Genomic DNA, 21,146 nt, shown 5'->3' with positions numbered 1-21,146 from the left:
ACATTGGGTTTTGGGGCAATAGTTCTTGTGTGTGTTCCCTTCCTTGTATAAATATTATGATAAATGCCGAGTACCTGATACCTCTTTTTTCTCTCTACCTAGAATTATGGCTGTTATTCCTCAGAATAATCTGCAACAACAGCTAGAACGTCACTCAGCCAAAGAAATTCAAAATAAATTAAATGTTCTGAAACCCAAATCTTCGTAAGTATTTTGGTCTGTTATGTTATTGTTATTACAATGAGAGGCAATGTGATAAAGTGGACAGAGCTGAAACTAGCCTTGGATCCAGAAAGATCAGATTTTAAGCCCTACTCTCTGTCACACACTATACTAGGCAAGTCTCTTGCATTTTCAGTGCTACAGACAACTTGCCAAAGCTATATGTTGGAGAGAAGGTGCTAACCTGCTTGGTTAGTGACTTTGTTCATCTGGGAGTTGCCTTTACCAATGAGATCAAAGCGCTAGTCCCTCTCCCAATATGAGATACAAAATGGTACAAATGCATGAAAACATACAATTTTAGAAGTCATTTAGTATGACCCCACATTTTATACATGAGGAAATGGAGGTCCAGAAAGGTCAAGTGATGTGCCCAGTATCATGTTACCTGTTCAGTGTTGATCTAGAAGCTTAGGGTCCCATTGTTCTTTAAAGATTCTGCATCTCAGTCTTCTTTGGTCTCCAGTCATTCCTTCACCATTTTGTCCTTATCTATCTCACCCTTTCTGGGTGGTTAAAGGGCACAATTATGACCCTGACAGTATTTTAGCTGATCACCAGAACAATTTGCAACAAGTTATACAATACTGAGACATGTAAGGACCAGTTCGGGGTAATCTTCTCAAAGGGCTTCATTTCTCATTGGCCATTGTCTTCTGAAGCTCTGCAGCATGTTTGAAAGCCATTCCCTGGAGCTGCTAGGTAGCACAGTGAATAGAGCACTGGCCCTGGAGTCAGGAGGACCTGAGTTCAAATCCAGCCTCAAACACTTGACACTTGCTGTGTAACCTTGGGCAAGTCACTTCACCCCAATTGCATTGCCTTTCTCCCTCTTAAAAAAAAGTCATTCCCCTGGATTTACCAAACACTGACCCTGCCCTAATCCCCTTTTTCTTCCCTGATCCCCATTCATTTGAAGGAGAGTCAAGTTAATGATGTTAATAATTTAAGTGCAGAGGCTTTATCTAGTACCCATCCAACCTCTGAAATATTAAGCCAAATTTATTATAATTGGCTGTCCGATGCTTGCAAGTGTTTTGCCTCTATCCATTTCCATGTATCAGTTCAGAACTAAAACACTGAATTTTTGAACAGTGACATTCCACATTAGGGCAGAAGATAAAACAAATTACTTATTAACCCATTAGTTATTCATAAGTACCTTCTATTCTTCAGTGTATAGTAAAGACAGTCCTGAATTTGGAGTCCTAAGGCCTAGGTTTAAATCTTGGCTGGCTCTGCTACCTGATACCTCCATCACCTTGCACACATCACTTTACCTCTCTGGGCCTCGGTTTTCTTCTCTTAAAAAAGTACAAAGGTTAGACTAGATGATCTTAGAGATCTCTTTTAGATCCAAGAAAGACATTTAACTGTGCAGTTTTTTCATTTTTTGTTGTTGATAGTTAAGCATGACTTTATGGTAATATGTCTGTTCCTTAGGACTCTTGTAAAACTTAAGTCCATATTATTTAAGTAGAATTTATTTTTAAAAACTAAAACTTTGTAAATATAGCAGAGTAAAAGTACCAGTAGACTATCAGAATAGCCCTATTAACTGAAGTCCAAGGATAATGAATGGAAAATAACCAAAAGGCAGGCAGTCTGAGGGAGAAAAGTAGAGAGTAAGAGGCTTGTATAATAATCAGTTCCTAAGCAGTCACAGAGGCAGTGTGACATAGTGGATAGAAAAACTGCTAGTTTTGTGACCTTGGGTAGGTTACTGTCTCAGTGCCCTGGGCAGCTAGCTCTTCTAAGGCCCCAAGTTAGAGATCTGTTGTTTGATCTGTATTTCTTCTCTGCACGGGAAAGTTCCTGCCCAGATACCAGGGATTCACTGCACAGACAGACACCCAGTTTCCAAAAAACAATTTTTTTAAAGAAGTCAGAGAATTTGGATATCTGATGTATTCTCTGAGTCATTAAGCAGGTTTTTAAAAAACCACAAATCAGGGAGGATGAAAGTAAATTGGTAAAAAAAAACAAAAAACAAAAAACCATAATACACTAAAACTTAACTCCTCACAAATAAATTAGCCTAACTAAGAAAGTCTTATTTTTCTTTTAAAAATAAAATGTATTGTCTTTTATGAGAATGTTAAAATAATGTCAGTTTTTCATATACCTTTTCAGCGGTTTCACTTTTAAAAAGAAAATACCTTCTAGCAACAGCGTAACTCAGGCCCTTGTGTTAAGTGATAAGGATGTTAATGTTACTGAGACCTTTCCTCTCAGTAAGCCTTTTCTCAGTGCCAAGAACCAGCAGACAAGTATCGGTGCCTTCTCAGAGAGAACTTCAAAAGGACCACAAATCCAGAAGTTTTGTTCAAACCAGATATTATCAAATTCTTCAAAGAACACCCACAAGACTTCATGTAGTTTACAGCCTCCTACAAAAGAAAACTCTGTCGACAAGGAATTATGTAAAGATTCTAAGAAATTAGAATTGAATTCTTCATTTGACTCTGCCATACTTGTCAATGACTGGGATGATATAGATGACTTTGATACTTCTGGAAATTCAAAAACTTTTACTACACCCTCTAGAACTCGTTTTACAAAACTAAGTAATACTCAGAAATCAAAAGGGGATAAAAATAACATATCCAACACATGGATGAGTAAAGCAAATGGGAAGAAGGTTGATCCGGAACTTTTGAGTTTTCCATCTGGTAAAAGCAGACAAGCAGAACTGACTAAAAAAGAGTCGTCTGAATCAGAAGAATTAAGTAATCCTGTGATTTGTCTTGATGATGATTCCATTTCTGAAGAGTTTAGAAATGAAGGTATTCAAGAAAGCCATGCTTTAAAAACTCATTTGGGCATTGAAAGAGGTAATGATTACTATAGAACTCTTTCTTTCAATATATTAATTAAATTTTAGAATTATAGAATGTTAGAACTTGAGGAAATCTTAGAGATCTTGGTCAATTCTCTCCTTACAAATGAGGAAACTAATTCCCAAAGCCCTATGTCTTAGCTATTGATTGTTTCCATTAACCTTTAAATATCTAATATATTGCTGCATGATTAACAAATATATATATTAAAGCACAAATAATACATTAGGCGCTTGCAAGTGAGTTTGAGGGGAGAGTACAAAATATAAGTGAGACGTGGTCCCTGCCTTTGAATAGCCATCCCCAAGTTGAAGACAGTGTAAATTGCTGTAATGTACAGTATTAGATTGTACAGTTACAAAACAAAATATTATGTGAGGCCTGAAGGGAAAGGTAATTAGGAGGGAGAGGAGCTTATTAGGGAAGGCTTCCTGGAGGAAAATTCATTGAGTTAGGCCTTTGAATTAGGAGAATGGAAAGAATTCCAGGCCTATAGCATGAACATTAGGAGAATACTGATGAGATCTGAGTTCATAAGTCTTTTAAAGCTGTTTTAATTTATAGTATTGCTATCCTTATATAAATTGTCCCAGTTCTGCTCCTTCCATGCTGTGAAAGTTCATACTACCCAGAAATCTCTGAAATTATCTCTCTGTCATTTCTTATGGTCCAATGATATTCCATTATATTAGTATAACATAGTTTATTTGGCTAATCTCCAATTATCTAATGGATAATACAACCCTCTTAGATTCTAGTTCTTTTCTCTCTTTTTTTCCTCTTTACTTTTCCCTTCAGGATTAGGAAATTTGTTTTGATTGTAACTGTTGCCTTCCTCTTAACCTATCCTCTCTCCAACCACCATTCCCACTTATTTCTCTGTGGAGTTGAATATAGTTCTATATTTCTACAACAAACTGGGTGGTGGTGGGAGTTGTTGACCCTCTTGTCCATTTCAGATAAAAGTGAGGTTCATTTGATGCCAGCTCCCCACCCCCCTTTGCCCGTGTTTGGATACCCTTCTTCTCATGTACCCCACTTATAAGAAATGACAAATTCTATTGATTTTATTCAAAAACTTTTTAATTTTATGTAATCGAAATTATCCACTTTACTTCCTGTGAACTTTTCTATCTCTCATTTCGTTATGAACTCTTCCCCTACGCATAGATTGATCTGATGGGTAGTTCTTTCATATGCTTTTAGCTTGCTTATGATGTCACCCTTTATGTCTATACTATAAATCTATTTGGAGCTTTTCTTTGTATATGGTTTGAGATATTGATCTGTACTTAATTTCTGCCAAACTATTTTCCAGTTTTCCCATCATTTTCTATCAGATGAGTTCTTGCCCCAATAGCTGAACACTCTTGCGTAATCACACAGTAGGTTAGTTACTGTTTCATTTGCTTCTCTGTATCGTGTACCTAATCTGTTCCACTAATCAACCTCTCCATTTGTTGCCCAGTACCAAATTGTTTTGACAATTACAGCGTTATGGTATGTAGTATAAGATCAGGCACTGCTAGGCCCCCTTCTTTCCCATTTTTTTTCTTTGACTTCTTTGATATTCTTGACCTTTTTTCTTCCTCCAAATGATTTTGTTACTATTTTTTCAAGCTCTCTAACATAGTCCTTTGGTAAAGTTGATTGGTGTGGTACTGAATAAGTACATTAATTTAGTTAATATTGCTATTTTTATTAAATTTGCTTGACCACGGGCTATTATTCTTGGTCATAAGGCTGTGCTTTGCTGTTTTAGATATTGTACTCCAAGGACTTCCTTCATTTTTCATAGTAGTTTCCAGGTCTTGTGGGACTATGGTCCCTTGGTACTTTCTTCTTTCTCGATACTTGCAGCATTTTTTATTTGATGTGGGAGCTCCAGATTTTGGCAGTGACATTCCTAGGACTTCCTTTCTGGAGGTAATTGTAGTTATTCTATCTTTACCTCAATGGTTCTTACAGATCTGGAGAGTTTTCATTTATGATACCTTGAAATATGGTATCCCGGATTTTTAAAAAATTAATGATTTTTCATGGAAATGCATGATATTTAAATTTTCTCTTCCTGACCTGATTTTGAAGCCAGTTATTTGTGATTTTTGACATCAGATATCTTACCTTTTCTTCTATTTTTTCAATCTTTTGATTTTGTTCTTGTATTTCTTACTCTTTCCCAAAGTCATTGATTTCTGTTCTATTCTAGTTTTCAATTAGCCCATTTCCTGGGCAAGGTTAATGACTTTCCTCTTCTGATCTCTTAATTCTCCTTCCAATTCTTTTCTCAAGAACTTCTTTTAATTATTTTATCTCTTCCTTCATTTCTTTTAGGTATCCATGTAGTCCTTGTGGAGAATCTCGATTTTTCTTTTGAGTCGCTGTTTTCAGTTGTTATAGCATTATTTTAACCTTTTAGAAGATTCCTAATTTGCAACAATTTTTTATATCAGTGTTTTCTTTGATTTATTCATCTCTCCAAATTTACTGCCTGAATTGGGAGTTTGTGACAGGGCCAGTCTCTGCCTCCTGCTGCACTTTTAACCATTCCCCAGTTGATAGCTATCTACTTTGTTTCCAGTTTTTTTGCCAGTACAAAAAAAAAAAGCCTCATGAATGTTTTAGACGCGTATGAGACCTTTTCTCTGTCTTGTACCTTAATAGTGTGATCTCTGGGCCAAACGATTTGAACATTCTACTTACTTTTTTAGCATAATTTCAAATTGTTTTCCAGAATGGCTGAATCACTTGAGACCGCTACCAGTAGGGTATTTGGTGTGTTTGTCTTTTCATAGCCATTCCAACATATTAAGTATTTCTATCTCCTTTTTTTTTTTTGACAATTTGCTAAGTATGAAGTAAAACCTCAGCTATTTTGATTTACAGTTTTCTTGTTGTAAGTGATAGCCCTTTTTCTTATGGTTGTTAATAGTTGACATTTTTTGGAAAACTGTTCATATCATTTTGACTGCTTTCTCCCTTGAGAAATCCTTCTTGGTTCTATAATTCTGTACATTTTGTACCTATCACATATTTGTACAAAGACTTTCCTAATTGATGCTTTCCTTTCTTAATTGCATTGATTTCATTTGTGCAAAAGCTTTTCAGATTTATATATGGTAGTCGAAATTCCAATATCTTTTAACGCTAAATCCAATAGCTTTTTCTCAAGCCTACTTCTCCTTAATTTCTCTTTTAACACTTGTCCCAACTTCTGAATCTTCTCTCTTCCCTTGACATCTGTGATGGTGCTTTGTCCCAGTCTTTCTCATATTTGAGTGTTCCTTCTCAGTGGCCTTTGCTAGATCATCACCCATATCCCAACCCACCCTCCCAAGTATGAGTGTCCCCTAATACTCTCTTGTAACACACTTCTCTTTCTATATTAAGATCATCTCTTACATTCTCTCAAAGCCTTCCATTAGTAACCTCAGAATTATCCTAGACATTTTCTCTCCTTTACTCCCACCTCATATACAATCAGTTGCCAAGTCTTATTGATTCTACCTCTGTAATATTTCTCACACTCATCCCTGACTCTATTTACATTGGCCCTAGTTAGGCCCAGTCTCACTTGGACTAATATCTGCCCGGTTGCCTGATTCCTGTCTCCCCATCAAAGTTTCCAAAATAATCTTTCTAAGGCAGAAACTTCATCATGCCATTTCCCTACTCAGAAATCATGAGTGGTGTCTTATAGGATAAAATACCAGCTCATTAGCCTCTTATTCAGCCTACCTTTGAACCTACCTTTTCAATTTTATTTCAAAAGACTTCCTTTCTTCTATTCTGCATTCTAGGCAAACTAGACTATTTGTTAACTATTTTCCAAACTCAGCATCCACTGCCTCCATGCATTCACACAGGCTGCCCCTGTGCCTAGAACGCACACCATCATTACAGCCTTTCCAAACTGCTACATTCCTCAGCCCACACAGCACTTCTGTGAACCTTCCCAGATCCTCGTAATTATTGGTATTCTGCCCTTCTTCACATTGCCTTGTATTTACTTACCTGTAGGAAACCTTTAGCCCTCTACTTAAAACCAATAGGTGATGGCTCTATTTATGCCTGCAGTTGTGAAAACAAGACTTCAGTTTAAAAGTCTTCAGTGTCAGTATCCTAACAGGCCACAGGATGGGGCTCTTATTCCATGAAAGTCTCTAGCTATGGTAATGTGCGCGCCCTTATGTATTCTATGAGGTATTCTATGTAGATTTCTCTCTAGCTTTTCTTTTTCTGTATTTGTGTGTTTTGCACCCTTAGATTTCCCCTTTCTTTCTCCCTTACTGATTTATGAGGTATAGCTGTTTAAAAAAATTTATTTTTATAGTCATCCATTATGCTTTGGGTCTGTTTTATGAACATGTCAGAACTTATATCTGTACAAATGTCCCCTTCATCATGGTCACTGTGGAAGGACATGTATGTTTTATAATACTGCCACCATTGCTCAGTGTTTTTAGAATTCCTCTTTTAGAAATGCCCTCACAATTTCTGGAATAAGAGATATTCTCTTGAATGTCTTGAGCAATGAAAGCCTTAATGCTTTTAAGGTGGATTTGACTTAATGGGGGTGGAGGAAGTGAAGAACAAACGTTATTTGGGACCAATGAAGTGGGTGGCCTCACTTAGTAATGTGTTCTTGGTCAAAGAACAGAAGGTGACTCTAAAGTAAGGAAAGTAATGTTCTTTTATAGCTTCTTAAGTGTCTCTGAATGTAATTCCAGAAATGTTTTTTCTTAATGGCCACATTGTTGTAATAAGCCTGCCAAAATGATTGCTTTGAAGGACATCGATTTAGTCATTTGAGTAATGGTATGTTTATTATTCAAAAATCAGTCTGATTATTATACTCTTGGAACATATTATTTGTTATTGAGTATAGTTTTATGTTCTTTTTCTTAAGTTAAAAAGTAGGCAGGCAGAATATTTTTTAAAACTAAATTAAGAAACTACACTGTGTCAGCCATATTCAAATTGATGGTTTTAAATTAAAATTTTCTTTTATAAATAAAACCTATGCAACCAAAAATAGAAGGTTTGCAGGAAATTGGGAAAAAACTTTCAGAGACAATCTTCCAGGTAGAATAGGATCAGATTGGAATATTCCTGTGTAGGAAATGAAGAGCCGGTTGATTTTAGAAAAACATGGAAAGACCTGGACTTATGAAAGATACTATCCGCCTTCAGAGAAACAAATAACAAATATAAGCATAGTGTGTCTTACATATATGTGCCTAAGTATATATGTATATCTATGTATAAGTGTGTGTATGTATCTGGGCTTAATTGTAGTGGAGGGAGAAGGGACAAAGTAAAAAGTACACAGCAGAGAAGAAAGGAAAAGCTGGACAGCTTTGGAAAAAAAAGGTACAGTATTATATAGGTTTTCCTGAAATGGAAATTTATTGCTTTATATTAAATCCTCTCTTGTTCTGCTGGGTACATGGGCATTTTTTTCTTTTCTTATTTTGCACTTAAGTTTAAAATAAATTTTAAAAATTTTTTTAAAAAAAAGGATAAAAAATTGTTTTTCAGATTATATGACCTTCTATTCTTCCATCCCAGGAGGTTCATTGGCCCTTAATAGGAAAAGGATTCCCTGCCTTCTGGTTTAAAAGATATTATGAAGAATAAATAGATTTTATTTTCTTTATAAACATTAAAGCAACTGTATATTGAGCTATTTATGGATTTGAGGTTTTCTTTTTAAAGATTCTTTTAAGCGCTCAAGTTCCTATGTCTTTCCTCTATTAATTATAGAAATGATCTATGTTCATTAGCTGTCTTGTTTTAGATGACAATGAAAAGAAGAAATATCCTGAAGGAGTTGAGCGACATGCAGTTGATGAACCTTTAGGTGCTGACTGTGTGGAATTTAATGAAGACGATTTTGATATAGATTTTGTTCCACCTTCTCCAGAAGAAGGAGTGTTTTCTTCCCCTTCCTCCTCTTTGATGTGCCTTAGGTAAAATAGCAAGCATTTCTGTTTATTATTGGGGTGCCTTAAGTAATTTGATTTGGCTAAGTCATGTTACACATTCCTAATCCTGTACATTAATGTGTTTTGTTTTCTTGTTTGCTTATTCTACAAAGAAAAACCCCAAATCACTACTCAACTTATGCATTTAAAGTCTTCATGGGCTTCCCAGTTTTTTGGTGTGATTGGATTTATAATAAAGAATGTATTACAAAGAATCATTCTGACACATCATTTATACAACTGAAGTGAGCTGATATTCCAGAGAGGAATCTATGGAATTCTTTTGATGCCTGAAATTGCTAATCCTTGTCATCCTCATCCTCCAAACCAGAGCATCACCAGCTAAATGGTCTTTCGTTTTCCAGTCTATTGCCTTCCATTGAGTGATAATAAATATCTTGTGCTACTTCTCCCAAATTAGGATGTGGCAAAATCCCACTATGTTCTATAGCAGGAGAAACAAAGTGTTGTATATATCCTATATCACCCCTTTTCTGTTCATGCATTTTTTAAGAGATGGTTGGTTAGAATTTAGAGGTTGTAAGCAAAGTCAGGGCATAATTGTTATTTGATAGGACAAGAGAACTATAAAAAAGTTCCTCTCCCCAGCCCACCCACCTCAGACACTTAAAACCTTACATATAGAGACTTTTCTTTTTTAGATTAATTTTTATTGATAATCTTAGGTTTGCATTATCTTCATTCTCATCAAATCTCTTCCTCTATCCTCCTAAAGGTATCCTTTGTAAGAGAGAATAAAAGTGAAATAGGAAAAAAGTATTCAAGAAAGCTAATCATATCAGTCATGAAGGTAGTTCCACATGCAGTCTCCCCTTCTGCAAAGGAGGTAAAGAGGTTCATTTTTATACTAAAGAGAGAGTCCTACATCAACAGCACAATACAGTATTCATATGTATTAAATGCCTGTTTGTGTGCAAAGGACTAGGAAACTTGTTTCAAAAGATTATTCATTGAAGGAATTAGTTTTATTGGATCATCAACACATTCTTGTTTTGTACCATCCATGGAATATGAAAATAGCTTTGTTACGTAGGGAACTTTTTGGTAATAGTATTCCTATAATTAAATTTTATCTTTATGTTATTGTCATGCCTGTTGTGGAGGTATATCAGAGACAAAAATGAGGTATCCATAGAAATATATTTTTGATTAGTCCATGTTATGATTATTTTCTCTTTTGTTATTTGCAGTACTATAAAGGATCCTTCCATCTGTGATGGGGAAAAAAATTCTACTAAGCTATCAAATTACTTTTCATCAGAATCAGAGAAAACAACTAGCCCACAGCCAATACAGGAGACCACTACAAAATATGATGGTATGAAAAACATTTTAGATATAGCAAGTGTTTGTTATTCTCATTTCAGGATGATGAAGCAGCTGAGTCTGTACAAAAGTTTCTTTTCCATCTTTGGTCATGTTTTTTAAGTATGATTAATTTTCCATTTCTTTTACGATTATTTTCCCTAGTTTTTTCACAGGCCATCACCCCTGTTCTGGCTTCACTTTCCTCCCTTCCCAAACTTGACCCTTTAGTTAATCAGTTCAGCTCAGTGTGATCCTCTACTCTTAAAGTTCCTTACACTGTTGCTGTTAACAACCCTGGGGATCCCCATCCTTTGTAGTAACTGGAGAAAATTATGCAATCATACTGACTAGTCCACTATAAAGTCTCTGACTCTATCCTAGTTCTCATATTGGTTATTTTTTCTTCTTTCTTTAAACCTCCCCCATCTGGAATCGGAAAGACGTAGGGCTGGAGTCAGGAAGATCCAGCTTCAAATCCAGCCTCAGACACTTCCTAGCTGTGTGACCCTGGACAAGCCACTTAACCTCCTTTTGCCATAATTTCCTCCACTGTGAAATGGGGACGATAATAATACTGCCTCCCAGAACTGTTGTGAGAATCAAGTAACATTAATAAAGCACATAGTACAGTGCCCGCCACATAGTAGACACTTAATAAATGCTTGTTCTTCTCTCATTCCCCCTCTCAGTTGGCCCCTACCATTATTCCCATTCTCTAATGTTCTATTTGTCCCTTTCCTGCTGCCCAAAACAACCCTAACTCTACTAGACCTTACCATCTCTTCAGGTTATCATCCTTTGGCACACCTCTTTTTCTCTCAACTCTTAAAATATTGTACAATATTTAAATGTTTTCTAGTGTTCCTTTTTGTCTGGACCAGTGTAGTGCCATCATGATATTCACAGCACCTACGGTGGCCATGAATATGCCAGCACAATTCTGAACCACAAAATACAGCAGCCTCTCCACATGGAAGACAGAACCAAAACATTTATTCAGCCACCAGGAAGCCAAACCCATCATAGAAACAAAGAAATCTATACACAATAACAATGCAGAGGGCAATACCAGCCCCAAGCCTTCCCTCTGTCAGGTTTCCCACAAATCAGCTCCCTTAAACAAAATCACAAACAAGCTCTCCCACTCATGCTAACCAGCTGCTTGCTTTCTCTCTCCCCCTCCATTCTGACTGCTCTGATGAATTTCCTCTCAGCTCTGCTCCAGCTCTGCCTTTTCTTGTTCCGCCCTTCCTGCTCTGTCCCTTCCTGTTTCACCCATTCAGCAAGCTTTCCCCACTACAAACTCGTGTGGCTCAGGCTTCCATGTGACCCAACAGGTCACATGGTCCTGTTAATCAATGGGAAAGATATGTGGCCTCAAGGTCTTTCTTATTCATTACATAGGTTGGTGGGGCTTCTGGTATCAACAGAACTTTAATAGAGATAACAGAAAATAAGCATATAAAACAATTATCTTTAGACAACTGGTGTCTACAGAACTTTACAACAACATAACAGCAATCACACAAAATAAACACATAAAACAGTATCAGGGCAGGGCTTAAGCACAAGCCCCTTATCATTCCCCCCTTGAACTAATGGAGCCCAAAGTCTTGGGGGAAGGAGTGAGTCTCCTCTTTCATAGCTACTCCCTGCTGAAATTGGATGTAGAGCTGTCCCTGTCCCAAGAGGTCCCATTCAAGGAGTCATTTCCTCAGCTGACATGCAGAGCTTGGTCAACACCAGGTCCAGGGATGATTCAGCACATTGGATACGGGTGACATCCAGCATAAGCGATCAGGCATCTGCAGGTGGAGGGTATTAAGCCTACAGAAAACAAATCTGACAAACAAGGTGAACAGACAAAAGGCGAAAAAGAAACAAGGAGACAATAACCAGAAGCAGAGTAGATAGGGTCAGCCATGCTTCTGGAGTCCATGAACCCACTATCACAGCCTTACTGTTTTCTAACTTGCAATTTTGGGGTCATACTTTCTTTAATCTGAGCTGGGGCCTGGCCAACCTCCCATTTTCCCTGCAAGTGTGACAAATTTGGATATAATGTTTCAGGAGGATGTGCCAGGGCAGTTCTTATCTCCCTGTTCAGTCTAACATCAAGCCCCTTTTCTCGATACATTCTATATAGTTCATTAGTTGGAATGCCATCTATTCTTCCAAAATCTACCCCTGCTCTCAGTAGAGGAGTAAACAATTCTTTTCTTGTCTGTCTATTCTGACTTTGAATCTGCTAGCTATTTACTCTTCTCTCGAGGAAATTGATTTGTTTCACTGACTCTGCAGTGTTTCTCCCATGCTTTGTGTGAACCAACTTAAAATATCTGTGACCTCCTGCTGAGTAAAATCCTTAGTTACCTCCCCAAATGCTATGGGGACCCCCGATTCTCTTGTTGTACTGCCTGAAAAACCTCCTATGCTTCCTTCTTTTTTTTGCTTCTTTTTGTGAACTAAACTAACAACAGCTTTTTCTTCTACCACCTGAGACTTTCCAGCTTGCTGTTCTAAAGAAGAGTTTGAATGTTACAACAAAAAAAGCCTCTCATGCAAACTAAGACTCCTTTTCTTTCTGAGCTTTCTCTTCTAGCACTTGTCTCTACTTTTACAAATAAGGTGATAAATTGTTAGCAAGGCCCAGCCTCTCCTACACACTCCTGCCATTTCTTTCCCTGGTTCTATTGGTATTCCTTGCAAACATATTTCTAAATCTCTGGGTCCTCCCTTCTGTAGCCTTGACTCCCAGTTCTCACAGAGCCCTGTGCTGTTAGCCCATTCTCTTGTTAGGGAGGAATAAGGTAAATCCTACCATCCTGGCATATCTATTTCTTCCTCTAAAGCCTTTCTGTCTCCAAATAAAGGTCTGATATTTCACGACCCTACTCTCATCTCCATTTATAGTGCCAATGTGATATTCATGGCCTCTGTACGGGCAGTGAATATCACGTTGGCACTACAGCCAAGCTTTCCCTCTCCATGACTAGCAATTGGTCCTTTTCTCCCAGAAGATAGTATTCTAATTCTTCTGCTCTGTTTGGATCCTATAACATATATAACCAGAGACAGGGCTGACATGGAACCAATATATTTCCCTACATCGTTTCCCCCAGTAGGAGTGATTGTAACACATAAGTGAACTTTTTTTTACCCTTTGCTTATGCTCCCTAAGCATAGGGAAATTGAGTACTACTAATAAATTAATTTTTAAAACCATATATAAGGAAAAAATTTTGATGGTTTTTATAATTTCTACCATTTTGAATATCTTTTTAAGACAATGAAGTCAAACAATAATAACTCACATGTACTGCATGCAAAGCATTTTCTCCCAGAAACTTTGTCAGATAAGTGGTGCCAGGGTTCTGTCTCCATTTTACTGTTTACTGTTGGCTTGTAAGGTTACGGTTCATAACTATAAGTGATGGAATCCTTGTCTCCTGACTTTGAATCCAGAATCCCTTCTGCAATACCACTCATTGTTTCACATTTGAACACGAAGTTTTTTTTAGAGAATATTGTATTATAGAGATACCATTTTATTTAATTGGTTTTCCTGACAATTTTAGGTTTCAGAATGTTTCATGACCGTAAGCTTACCTGATCTTTCTGGGCCTTTGTTTCAACATCTATAAAATGAGAAGATTGAGATAATCCCCAAAGTCCCTTCAAGCTCTAACCTATCATTCTTTATTCCTATTCCTTTATTATTTGGCAAGAAAGGTGGGCCAATAAAAGCCGAGAAATGAGAACAAGTGTAAAAGATCCCACTAATCGTTCATTTAAGCTATGAATATAACATACATGATAATATACTGAATTTCATTAGTGTGGCTACTCTCTACCAATGTCAGTTGTGTGACCCCTTTCACCTTTTTAAATCAACATCCCTGGAGAAAAACCAATCATGAGCCTCTCCAGGTTTAATTTGGCTGGTCCTCAAACCATAGAGCCTATACCCAAACTTATAGCTTGACAGCATCTCTGAGAGCTTGCACTCTCCTGACATAGCCTTTGAGAACACAGGTGTCATCAGAGTAGAACTTTAGTGTAGGATGTTAATAGTCTTTAGAAAAAATGTTTAATGTTACTGTTTCTAATCATTTGAATAAAAAGAATGACTTTGGTATATCTTAAAATGTTGTTTATTAAGAGAAACTCAAGTGTAGTATTATTTTGCAGGTAAACTGTTGACTTTGCAACAGCAGCTTTTTCATGTGATGGAGGACATCTGTTCCTTAGTGGATACTATTCCTGCTTATCAGCTTCAAGGCTTGGCTTGTGGAAACAAACTTCTCCAGCATCGAAATCTTAGGTGTCTGAGTTTTTCTTATTTAGTACACATGTTCTGTCTATGTACAAAATATTTGTGAGGTGACATAGCTACTCAAAAGTTTTTAGTCTTTCAAAGTACTTAAGAATAGCGTGTGTGTGTGTGTGTGTGTGTGTGTGTGTGTGTGTGTGTTCTAGACATCCCTGTGAATGTACTTTTCTGATTGTAGATTTTTTTAGGGGCAGGAGGCTTGGGGAGCATTAGTCATTGGAAATTATGGAAAATGACTTTGTTAGGTATAAAAGTGAATAACAGTTTATATGAAGTGGGGAAATGGAAAAGGGCTTGTGCAGTTTGAGATCCTTCTAAGAAAAGACCCAAGCATTTTAAGCCCTTTCTTGAAGGAATGGGACAGGGAGAGAGGTTGGGGGTAGTGGAGAGAGAGAAAAAAAAATAGAACAGGTCATTGTCCTAAAACACCTTCCGTCCCTGATTCTTTAAGACTTTATTGAGACAGTGGTAGTAATGATCCCACCTCTGATAGGACCAAGAGTGAGAGAAAAATTCTTTCAGTTCTTTTTAATAACACAAAGCTACTTAGAACAGATAGCTGCAGAAAAGACGAGTTGCTTGAAATTAAAGGTATAAAAAACAGCAGTGCTTGGAGTACAGTATAACAAACAATGTAATAATGCAATATATACTATATTGTAAAGTAAAAGTATCCACAGAGTAGGATAACAAAGGATCATTGTCTTCACAGAAAGAGAGCTCATGCTACAGAAATAGTTGAAGTTTGAATTCCATGATTGCCAAAAGTATACGTTACCATCATGTATTTTGTTGTAAAAGGGATCCATTTTAATTTATAAAGTTGAAATATTACTGCCCACTCTGAAGTTTTATTTAATTGGGAAAAAAAATCTAAAAAGTTGGAGTTTCATCAGCTGTCTCAGGACCAGTGGTCTCCAACAATTTTTTATCATTGTACCTGTGAGCTTGCTCCTAACTAGATATATAATCTAGTAATTGATCCAGTAATCTGTGGTAGTTTTATAAAATATGAAATATGTAGTTTTATAAAATATAAAATATGTAATCTAGTAATTGAACTGCCCAAATAAAAGCTCCCAGTACCCAAATATCTACCAGTCTCACCTTTTGTCTGTCATCCCCAAACCCAGCCATGGAAGTGGACAGATGTTTATGAGACCCAATAATCTTCCTTTCTCTACCACTATGATATGGCAGCCCTACCTTCCCATCAAAATTTACCCTACTTCTCTACCTTCTTGAAAACAGGCAAAAGTAATTGCAGACCTCCATACCAAAATGTTCAGAAACATGACTGGAAATTGTGTCTAGATGATTTGAAATCAGCCAGAGTCCATATAGTTACTCTTTTAAATCATTACCTTTTTATAAATATCTCTTTAGTTCAAATTTTTGAGGTAAGAGAAAAATGATTATTTCTTAAAAGAATTTGAGAGGTGGGGTGAATAAAAACAGAACACACATCTTTTAGCCCATAGATTCTGACCTAATGTTATTTTTTTCTTTCTTTAGAAGAAAACTTTTAGCTGATGCAAATTCCAGCAAAAATGACGCTAGTCCTCCACCCTTGAATTGGATCTACCAGCCTAATTCACAGGATCTATCTGTAAATGGCAAGACAGCTTTTTCCTCTCTGAATTCATTTCAAAAGGGTAAATCTCCCTTCACAGGGAATTTAGTAGGAGAGTTTAAATCTCTACACTTTCTTTCTAATCTTGTCTCTACTACTGATTGTCAAGGAAATTTTTTTGATAAAATTACAAAGACGTTTCCAAATTTGAATGTTTCAACAGGGATGCACAGCACGCAAAGAACTACTCCAGAAAAGTCAGAGCTATCATCTGCCAGGACAAATGTCTCTGAAAGAATATTACTCAGTTCCCAATCACCAGAACCCTTTGTTAGGAGCAGTTCTGCTGAAATATTAAAGACAGAAGAGAAATATAAAAGACCTCATCTCCTAGGAAATATTCTCACAAGCACTGCTATAAAAGATCAGAATAAACACATTAATTTGGTTAATGACCTGAGAAGTAACAATTTTTCTGAAACCCAGGATATTGATATTTTTGATATAGATGATTTTGATGATTATGACTGGGAAAACCCAAGTTATAATTCAGTAGAGGAAGAATCTTCCAAAAATATTTATCTGCCTATTCGTGAAGGTCATCCAACTAAATCATTTTCAGAAAGAACTCCTCTGACCAAGACAAACTGTCTCTCAGTGATACCTCCTAACCAGAATAAGAGCACCTCAATCCAGAATTGCCCTGGTAAGTTAAAATGTTAAATGTCTGTGTGCTGATCTCCAAGATTCCTTTAAACACAAGGTTCTGTGATTCTAAGACAAAATTGTCCAGAATGGGAATTTCATGGGCTAATGTCATCCCAAACTTTCAACTAAGAATCACTTTATTTCTTTGCAAGTTTGTACTTACATTGTATGTTATAAATCTATTCCCCCCCCCCCCAAATCTTACTGTGTAGCTTATAGCCATGGTAGTTTTATAAAATATGAAATTATAATTGAGTCTTTTGTGATAAGAAAACTCTGGAGTCATTACAAGTGTTTTATATTTAAGTAATTTTTTTATTGTCCCTAAAACAATTAGGCTAATGATTCTTGGGGCCAGAAGAAAGCAAAAAAAATTTTTTCATTAATTTTAATTGTATGTATTTTGGGATTACTAAATTGTTAAAGATCTAGTTTAACAGAAGTTGAAATTTTACATACTAAAAAATTCAGTAGAGAGTGTAGCCCCAATGAGTTGTGGAGTCACAGCTTTCATAAAAATAAATCAACCTTGTGCAAGAAACTTGGAAATGTCAAATTAGCCACTAAAAAGAGAAGTTATTTGAAAAGAATAACAGATGAAAGCATAATGAAACCTTACATCAGCCCTATAAAACTTTACAAGAAATTTTTTTAGCTGAAATAACTTTGTGCAAAATTTTATAAAATCCTGTTTTTAATACATCAGTATCATGAAGATTCTGGTTTGTTTTTTTAACCTTTAAAATTGCACATTAATTGATTTATTTTTGTAATATGATGAAATAATGTGTCATAATTGATGTACAAAATATCTTTATGAGACAGTTGAGTGTTGCAGTTAGAATGAGTGCCAGAGCTAAGATTAGTGTATTTTATTCTCTGCTCTGAGCTAGAATGGTATCAGTAGGAATCAAAAAAGTCATTGTGAGGGAAGAATCAGCAGGACTTAGTGACTAAGTCCCTGTGGGAGGTGAGGAAGAGGAAGAAGGAGATGGCTCTTATTGGTCACTGGTTTTACCTTTAACAGAAATGGGGAAGTCAGCAGGTGGGAACCTAGTAGGTGGAGCTGGCGTTGGGAGAAGAATTCTATTCTCATCATGTTGAATTTAATGTGATAGAGCAAATGTGGATGGGAGAGAAGGCTTTTATCAGTAGTAGGTATCATACATTTCCCCCTAGTCTTTTGCTTTCCTCTGAAAATTTTATTATTACATTTAAGTGTGCAAGAGTTTTTGTACTTTTGTGTATTCAGACATCCATCTCATTTCTAAAGACACCCTCTACTTCTTCCTTAGCCACAAATTTGTCTTCTTTCCACAAGTAGGATAAGGTTATTATTATGTTTTTATCATAATACATGTTGTGAAGTATGAGTTAAAGTTATTTTTTTCCTGTGTTGATATCCACTGTCCTAATCACCTGTGGTAAAAAGTGATTCCTTTTACTAACAATGTGTTATTTCAGAGTTATTGGCTATTACTAAGCCCTGTTGTAATACATAATCATGGTATATAGGTGACCTTGGGTTCTTAGAAGCTCTGCCAGTGGAACACAAGTTCCAGCAGCTTCTTCCATTCTCGAAAGATGCTTGAAACTTCCCAGAGCCTTCAGGGCCACTCTGTATTTGCAAAAGACCACTGTGGAAAGAATCACAGTTTGTGCAGAAGTTTGTTATAGAAGATAAAGAAATGCAGAAAATTTAAATTAAATCAACATGTCTTGATGCTTGGTGACTTAAATGCAAAGGTGATCATAGGTAAGAACAGTGAAAAATTGGGAAGTATAGTTCAGGAATAAGAAGTGAGAGGCCAAAGGTTTGTAAACCATATGGAAGCTTGATGCCTACATATCCCGAATACTTAGATAAAAGAATTGGAATAAACTAGACAAGGGGAACACAAACAAAATTACCAAAAATTATAATTTTGTAAGGAAGTTCAACTTACTTTAATCAGTTGTCATCATGAGAAAACCATGAAATTCTAGCCACTGCTTTAACCGATAAACTTCTAGTCTCCTTGCTAGACAGAAAGAGATAATGTGACATAAAGTTAAGTGGAATATAACTCATTTGGTAAAATCTTATTTAGCAATATAGCAAAAGACTAAGTAGTACCTCAAAACATCAAGAAATGGGGAAAGATAAATTTAAATAATATTTGATGAGCCATGCAATTAAGCAAAATCATATCAGATATTTAAGGACAACAGGAAAGAATGAAAACGATCTGTAAACATTTTTACAATAAACTTCACTATCATAGGTAGTGGGGCTACCACATTTAGTTTCTAATAGTGTCTTTCCAGTTGTGGGAAAGAAGGAATGGCACTGAAATTAAAAGAAATAAAATAATTTTAAAAATAAATAAATAAAAAGAAAGGAAAAACAGCTGGATCAGATCAAGTGTATGTGTATATGCCTTCATACTGTAGACAGACAATAAAAATATGAAGGTGTTATGGGATGTATTCTCAGTATATCTGAGAGAGAAGATACCAGAAGCACAGGAAATCTTAGACTTTGTTGTTACCGAAAAGATGGGGAGAGGTTTGAGAAAGCCAAGAGTATGCTTATAGATTTAGAATTGGAAGAGACTTTGTAGTCATTTAAGTTATGAGGTAAATCTCTATCTTCAGTAAGATCAGCTTTGATGAAGGTATAAGAATGGAATAGGCAGGCTTTTGCAAACAGTATTCCACAATAAATCATATCTTTACTGTCATATAATTGATTGAAAGTTACAAAGATAAAACTCCACTGTTTGGTTTTTTTATGATAGAAAAATTAATTGGTACAGTAAAGCAAGAGACTGACTACCTTAAAAGCTGCTCTCCAACAAGCTGTCTCCTATATGTGTAAGAATATTGAAAGAATTAACAGTAGAGATAACCTTTTTTAACCTCTAATTATTAATATCAAGAGAAATATGAAATAAGGAGGCATATTCTTATAAAAGGTGTTTGCCAGAATCACAGTGTCCAGCATGGAGTCCAAGTAGAAGAAAAGCTTCCTTTAAATGGTGAAGTCTTCCAGATGTTCCTCTTTGTTTGTGATACTGTGCTGATTGCATAAAGCCCTGGAATACTTTAGATCTTCTTAATTGAAATCCACAATCACTCAGGAGTTTGGCCTTACTCTGCACATGGGAAAAACCAAGTGGAGGAAGAATACCTGTTGTCCAAACCAATGAACTCAAGGTAGATGCATACAGTGATCCAGGAAGTTTATGAAAAAATATTAGAATTGAGGAGACCAGCGCAACTTTTCCATGTGTAAACAGCTGCTGCCTGATTCTTCTGTTTTCTTTCCCGTTGTTTGTGCCCAGTGTGGGCTACACTGGTTGGTCAGCCAAACAACTGCATTCCTCAGGCAGGTGTTAATTCCCTAGCTGACTCCAGCCTCTTACTTTTGACCCCCACATCCCTCTGTTCACTCTCCTCTGCTTCCTCTATGGACCCAGCACATGCCTTTTATGCCCCTTGGCCCAAGCTGCAATGAGAATAGGTAAACCTTAATTCCCCAGATGAAAGGACACAAGGATCCTTTCAGGACCTCAAGGGAGGATGAATAGAATGTGTGTTTTTTGAGTGCTTTGCTTCATCACTAGGAAAGAGAGTCGGCACACCATTCGAGCCCCCCTTGGAGCTGAGGCCTTAACCCAGGGACAAGCAGGACCTGCTTCCTGGGACTCAGACTTCTAAAACCTCCATCTGAGTGGAATGTAGATGACATGGGTACTTCCTATGTCCTACCTCCACCTCAGGAGAGCAAGAGAGTACTCTGCCTGGCCTCCCAAGAGTTCTAGGCCACACTTGTAACAGATAGCCCTGATTTCAGAATCCATGAAGGGCTTCACCCTCAAGGAAGGATGGATGGAGCATATACTCCACAAAATAAGAGAGACCAGGACACACTTAATGGTGTCTCAGGTTAGGAGAGAAAGACAGAGTAGACATCCAGGTTGGTGCAGCATGGGGAAGACTCAGCCTGAACATAGACTTCCTACTTGCCCACCTGCATTCCTCTCTTTTTCATAAGGAAAGGGAAACTTTTTCTTGGCAAGTATTTGCTGCAGCAAGGAGAAGCCAGAGAACCCCTAACAAATGGTTGATGCAAATAGCAGTGAGAGAGAAAACCCAGAACTGTCATGTCT

The 21,146-nt window shown here is 36.7% G+C and overlaps 1 protein-coding gene and 1 long non-coding RNA gene across 4 annotated transcripts in view; one reads left to right on the top strand and one right to left on the bottom strand.

Annotated features, from left to right (window-relative positions):
• BLM (BLM RecQ like helicase) overlaps window positions 1-21,146 on the top strand; it is a 59,633-nt gene that overhangs the window by 9,010 nt on the left and 29,477 nt on the right. Inside the window, exons 2-8 of one of the 2 annotated variants that reach the window (XM_072618753.1) lie at window positions 103-204; window positions 2,356-3,056; window positions 8,863-9,034; window positions 10,261-10,388; window positions 14,570-14,702; window positions 16,227-16,366; window positions 16,508-16,990. In XM_072618753.1, the coding sequence (XP_072474854.1) occupies window positions 107-204; window positions 2,356-3,056; window positions 8,863-9,034; window positions 10,261-10,388; window positions 14,570-14,702; window positions 16,227-16,366; window positions 16,508-16,990 (1,855 nt within the window). In that variant the 5' untranslated portion in view covers window positions 103-106. Of the gene's footprint in view, window positions 1-102; window positions 205-2,355; window positions 3,057-8,862; window positions 9,035-10,260; window positions 10,389-14,569; window positions 14,703-16,226; window positions 16,991-21,146 lie in introns of both variants that reach the window. The other variant, XM_072618744.1, reaches the window with a different exon arrangement.
• The window catches only part of LOC140510303 (uncharacterized), a 133,012-nt gene continuing 123,956 nt past the window's right edge, over window positions 12,091-21,146 (bottom strand). For both annotated transcript variants that reach the window (XR_011969181.1, XR_011969182.1), the window contains exons 3-4: window positions 18,939-19,013; window positions 12,091-12,220 (exon numbers count right to left, since the gene is read on the bottom strand). This is a non-coding gene — a long non-coding RNA (uncharacterized lncRNA). The remainder of the gene's footprint in view (window positions 12,221-18,938; window positions 19,014-21,146) is intronic.

The sequence above is a fragment of the Notamacropus eugenii genome, chromosome 1 (genome assembly GCF_028372415.1).
Source record: "Notamacropus eugenii isolate mMacEug1 chromosome 1, mMacEug1.pri_v2, whole genome shotgun sequence".
NCBI classification, from domain to species: Eukaryota; Metazoa; Chordata; class Mammalia; order Diprotodontia; family Macropodidae; genus Notamacropus; species Notamacropus eugenii.
The sequence above is the reverse complement of the archived record's forward strand: the minus strand, read 5'-3'. Positions and strand labels throughout refer to the sequence as shown.